The sequence below is a fragment of the Octopus bimaculoides genome, chromosome 3 (genome assembly GCF_001194135.2).
Source record: "Octopus bimaculoides isolate UCB-OBI-ISO-001 chromosome 3, ASM119413v2, whole genome shotgun sequence".
In the NCBI taxonomy this organism is placed as follows: domain Eukaryota; kingdom Metazoa; phylum Mollusca; class Cephalopoda; order Octopoda; family Octopodidae; genus Octopus; species Octopus bimaculoides.
The window spans coordinates 102,685,577-102,691,700 of record NC_068983.1 but is presented as its reverse complement, the minus strand read 5'-3'; the positions used below and the strand labels follow the sequence as shown (position 1 = coordinate 102,691,700).

The following is a 6,124-nucleotide window of genomic DNA, read 5'->3' as shown; positions in this document are numbered from 1 at the left end:
AAAAAAAAAAAAAGAAAACCGTCCCAAATAGTCAGAGTTCTCCTTGTAGACAAACAGACAGACAGGCATAGCACACGATTCCTCAAAAGGCCCCATAAAAACAAACCGTTTATTATGACATACACAAAAAGCATGGCATTTCAATGAAAAATCACCAAGTTCAAATCGGTGATCAGAGTGAAATTGTTGGCTGAGAAATATACAGAAAACACTAAATCTATACTGATAGACAAGGAAAGATATGCTAAATTAAGAGAATTGTTCAGGTCAAACATTGACCCATTAGGAGTGGAGGTGGTGTATGATGCCCTACCTCCAGTCATGAACTATGACGATTTGAAACCCTGTATAAACTATGTAAATTTTAATTTCATAAAAAAGCAAAAAAAAGAAAAAAAAGAAAAGACTACACACCTGCTATCACAAAAAGAAAGATAAAACGTTTTGATAAAGAACAGTTAAATGGTACTGCTCGAGAGTGGGGTTCAAGTAGCCATTGCACCTTCATTTATTTATAATTCATTTTCATTCATTTCATTCTTTTATGTTTTATGTCCCACTTGTTTTACCTGTACATGCACTGTCCCCTTTATACTGGGCCCTCTGTGACTAATAAAGAAATGAGTTTACAGTTATATATCCTTATACAAGATTATTCTTTAGAATTACTATATAATTAAATTCTAACTGGACCCCCACCTGCAAGGTCATGCACTGGTTATCTCAATATGAGATCACCATGTTGTGTGCATATGGTTGTGATGCATGTGTCTGGTGTTTCCTCATCAGATAGGTAGCCATGATAGGTATATTGGGCTTCATATATTTGTACCCCAGTGTCACTTTGATGGGATGTTTTGCCCTCTCACATAATAATAACAATAGAGATATGTGCACATATACAGATATATCATCTTATAAAGATCATATTACATCTATTGCCCCATGCTTGCACAGGAAACGGCAGAGGAAAAGTATCTATGCTAAAGAAAGTACAAGTGGTCAAGTATTTTCAGTCATTTGCTCTCTGGTAAAACATGCAGTGAACCATTGGGTATCTCTTTGAAATATAAATGTTTGATAAAGCAGTATTATTCACAAATAACTACGATGGGACTGTGTCTGATAAGGTGCTGTTATATTTGATAAAGCACCATCATTCACAAATGTCTGATAATGTGCTAGTATTTACAAATATATGACAAAGATGCTCTTATTCACAAATGTTTGTTAAGGTGATATCATTTTATAAGTGTCTGGTAAAAAAATGCTATTATTCAAAATCTTTGTGAAGTGAAAATAAAAAAAATGCAAATGTATAATTAAAATGAAAATGGAAGTTATCTTACCTGCCAAGGAATTCCTCCAAATATCAGTAAGAGATAGCTGTCAGTATAACTGCCAATATATTTGGCATCAACACTTTTAATCCAGTTAGTTGTGGCATTAATTGCAATGTTGTGAGCTGCTTTATGGGTCATGGCAAAAGGAAGAGAAATCCACTGTAAAAAAGAGATAAAGTTTAATTAGCTATTTCTGTCATCTCTTTAAAAGGAGGTTTTGGTGTTAAGTCCTAAACTCTTCTGTATTGTTCTTTTTAAATATATCTTTCAGATAAGGTGGTGAGCTAGCAGAATCATTAACATACCAGACGAAATCCTTAGAAACACTTCATCTGTCTTTACATTCTAAGTTCAAATTTCACCAAGGTTAGCCTTGCCTTTCACCCTTTCAGGGTCGATAAAATAAGAACCAGTCAATTGCTGGCCTTTTTGCCAAAATTTGAAACCACTATATCTTTCAGATAAATCAAAAGAAACATCTATCTGGAAGTTCGTGGATATTTGCACAAGAAACTGGAATGGATACACTGAGGCATTTCAATCTGATACCCTAACCATAAATTGATATATTCTATAAACAAATAAACACTTTAACTAATGAAACTCTATACCAAAATATACTCTATAAACTAATGTATTCTATAAACAACTAAATAAATTCTCCAAACAAAGAAGCACACAGCCATATCATATAGAAAACACCTATAGCTTCAGGTGACCAATATCTTGTGGGTGAAATATGGTAGATAAAAACTGTATAGTAGCCCAATGAAAATATATATATACATACATACATACATATATATATATATATACATATATATATATATATAAATAAATACACACACACACATACCTATATACATATATGTATATATATGTGTGTGTATGTGTATATATATATATATATATATATATATATATATATACACACACACACACATACACATATATGCACTATATACATACATCACATGATCATGGGATCAATCAGACTATTGGAATGGTATAATGCACTCATTTTTTAGCTTTCAAATGAAGCCACTCAGCAGGTTAGCTGAGCAGACCACATACATATTATACATAAATATATATATGCATGGATATATTTATCTATCTCTTTATCTATATAGCTATATATATTTGTGTGTGTGTATGTGCATGTCTATATATGCATATATGATTATTTGAGTGTGTGTAGGCATGTGTGTGTGTGTGTGTGTGTGTGTGTGTGTGCATACAGACATGCACACATATGGCCAATCTGTTTGTATTTGTTTATATCAGTGTAAAGTGATTGAGATTGTTTGCGATATTTCTTCAGACTCAAAGGTAGATTCAGCCATTTGAGGATGAGAGAACAATAAAATGAACATTGAACTAAATACTGAAATCAACATAATGACTCAAAACCTTTAAAAGCAATTACTGAATTATGGCCCTAGCATGACCATAACCCAGTGAATAAAAACCAAATAAGGATAAAATGAATTAGCTCAGTAATTAAAAGAATCATATGTTCACTTACCAGGCCCAAAAAGATGAAAAACAGTTGGAGCACATCTGTATAGGCGACTGAATAGAGTCCACCAAAAAGTGTGTAGAATATGGCAATACAAGCTGAGACAATGATGGAAATGTTTGTATCAAGCTCAAGAATTACTGCCAAGGTGGCACCTGAAGTAAAAAGAAGGAAGGAACAAAAATATTGTATGTAATGTCTCTAACTTAATTCTTCTTCTGTTTTTTTTTAAATTCTATTTTATCATCTGATCTTGAAGGAATAGATAGAAGTACATTTCTATTTTACAGGTTTATTTACAACATTTGAAATTATGATATATGTTTAGAGTATGGAATATAGATATGATTGCATTTAGAGTATGCATATATAGATATGATTGCATATACAATACACTCACATACATATATGTGCAGTTGCACACACACACACACACACATATATATATATATATATATATATATATATATATATATATATACACATAGTTGAAATTTACAAAAATCAAAAGATGAAGACAGGTGTATAAACAACAAACAGGTGTATTAGTTTAACGCTCAGGAGGGTGAGAAAGTCTTTTATGTTTTGAGCCTACGCTCTTCAACAGAAAGTTGTAATGTGGACTCCTTAAAAATAAGTCTGAAAGTGAGCCCTCTCTATCCACCAGAAACAAGGTGTGGGTAATCACCGATATCTTTGTCAATGTGGTTGTTGCATGGCCCATCACTACAGATATTTTCCAGGCTATGCTTTATACTTTTAGAGTTATGGGGGCTGGAAATTAGGGAAGCATTATATACATGCATGATGCATCATTAAGATACATATGAAAATCACAAAATACTCTTTTTTCCGTTTTTTGTAGCAACAGTTTTGTCATATGACAGCTTCCTTGCAATGTCATTTTCTAGAGACAATATGCATAAGGAATTTAAGTGCTCTTCAGTCATAGTAGACCGAAATTTATTTTTAACAAAGGAAAGCTTTGAGGAATTCCTTTCTGCTTCATAGCCTGTGATGGGCATTGTCAAATACAGCTTATGCACAGTGGTAATATAAGGGGACACTTCAATTAATTGTTACTCATAAGTAAGCTGAAGAACTTCTGTACATTGCATTTTAGATGATGTGTTCTCTTCTGTGTTCCAGGATTTCCTAAGGTGTAAATACTCTTTGAACTGATGACACTCATTTATTAATTTGTGGTCAATATCATCTTTGTAATGCAATATTATAAGTTTGATACTGTTCTCATCAAATTCTGAATTGTTCAGGCAACCAGTGTGCTTCTTCAACATGACAACACTTGCCCCCATGACGCTAATTTGACTACAGACAGTATTCAAGAGCTCTGTTTGAAAGTCCTATATTCTCCTAATAATGGTGCCTTCATATTATCATCTGTTTTGGTTGTGCTCCAACAGTATGTAAGACATTTCATTCAATAACAATGCAGACCTGAAAACATGATTTGATAAATCTTTTTAATCAAGACCCAGTGATTTCTACCATCAAGGCATTGACAAGCTTGTGGAATGTTGGCAAGAAGTTATGAATAATGAAGAAGAATATATTTTTGACTGATTTCTTAAAATGGTTGATGAAAAATAAGGTTTATAATAAATGAGAAACAAAAAAAATAAAACGAATTAATTTATCTGACAATCCAATAAATATTTATTTTAATTCATATTTTTTTTAAAATTAATGTATATATATATATATAATGATTATACACACCAAGAGCTGAAAGTACTGCAGCTGACCAAAACACTTCTCCAAGAAGGGCTGGCAAATACAACAAACCACCCATTCGCTCACCATATTTAATCTGGAAAGGGTCTAACATGGTAACGTAACCCTGTGTACGCATTTTTTCAGCAAAGAAAAGACCACCTGAAAAATATGTACATAAATTTATACAAATATATGTTTAGATGATGTACTTGTGCATAATACACTCACATCTGTGCATACACACACACACACACACACACACAAACGCAACAGCTTTTCATAGATCTAACATATTTTTCTTAGCTAATAAAAGCTGACCTGATGTGCTAATCCAACAGAGAGCAGTCGCCATATTCCCCTCCATATTGGCTAACTCTGATGAGCGTAAAGTTATATAATCACAGTTTTACCTAACATTCCATTGTATTCTGTATTTAAAACCGCCTGGTAAGATCAGCTGTGATGGATATTTAATACTAAACTTTTCAGATAATGTGTGTGTGTGTGTGTGTGTGTGTGTGTGTGTGTGTGTGTGTGTGTGTGTGTGTGTGTGTGTGTGCGTGCGTGTATATTTGCGTGTGTGTATCTTTAAGTGTGCATATATAGATATTTATATATAGATATATATGTAGCCATCTATGTAACATAATGTAAACACATCATTAAAAGGTCAAGTTGCTGCAGTATATAATTTGGAATTTCATAAAATATTGGTTTCTAATTTTGGTACAAGGCCAACTATTTTGGGGGAGGAGTAAAGTCGATTACATCAACCCCCAAAATCAACTGGTACTCATTTTATTGATCCCAAAAAGATGAAAAGCAAAGTTAACCAAGATAGAATTTGAACTTAGAATATGAACATGGATGAAATGCTGCTAAGAATTTTGCCCATCATGCTAACGATTCTACCAGCTTGCTGCCTTAAAATTTCATTAAAATATTATCTATAAATATATACTTTGCAACAGATATTGATAACTAAGTATTCTCTTTCATATTTTAACACCTAACAAATCAGTCCTGACTAAGTACATATAAGTAACAGATGTTTTTTCAACAAATGTAACTTGGTGTAATTGTTTCTATGAAAATTTGAGGATGTTGGGTATTTCTTATCCCAATATTCTCTAAGTCCTTTCATATAGCTTATCGTGGGATATTCACTAGTCTTTCTGTGGAACTGTTATAGATCTTGGTTCAGTCTGAAAGTCCGCTGGAATTTTTCTTGATAGTTCCATGATCTGCAATAGCTGACTCTGGGTTCTTTCACCTCCATGGTGTACATCTAGTAATTTCCACATGGTATGTATTCCCCTGTTTGATTACTACTATAATCTTTGTATGCAAATATGTATGTATGCAGGCACATAAATATATATGCATGTAACGTATATATGTGTGCATGTATGTATATGTGAATGTGTATATCTATATCCGTCTGTCTGTCTGTCTATCTATCTATCTATCTATCTATCTATCTATCTATCTATCTATCTATATATATATATATATATATATA

General features: G+C 32.6%; 1 protein-coding gene across 6 annotated transcripts in view; it reads right to left on the bottom strand.

Annotated features, from left to right (window-relative positions):
- LOC106879548 (high-affinity choline transporter 1) overlaps positions 1-6,124 on the bottom strand; it is a 217,228-nt gene that overhangs the window by 8,170 nt on the left and 202,934 nt on the right. For all 6 annotated transcript variants that reach the window (XM_052966391.1, XM_052966389.1, XM_052966392.1 and 3 more), the window contains exons 5-7: positions 4,606-4,761; positions 2,872-3,020; positions 1,350-1,502 (exon numbers count right to left, since the gene is read on the bottom strand). In XM_052966391.1, coding sequence (XP_052822351.1) covers positions 1,350-1,502; positions 2,872-3,020; positions 4,606-4,761 — 458 coding nt within the window. The remainder of the gene's footprint in view (positions 1-1,349; positions 1,503-2,871; positions 3,021-4,605; positions 4,762-6,124) is intronic.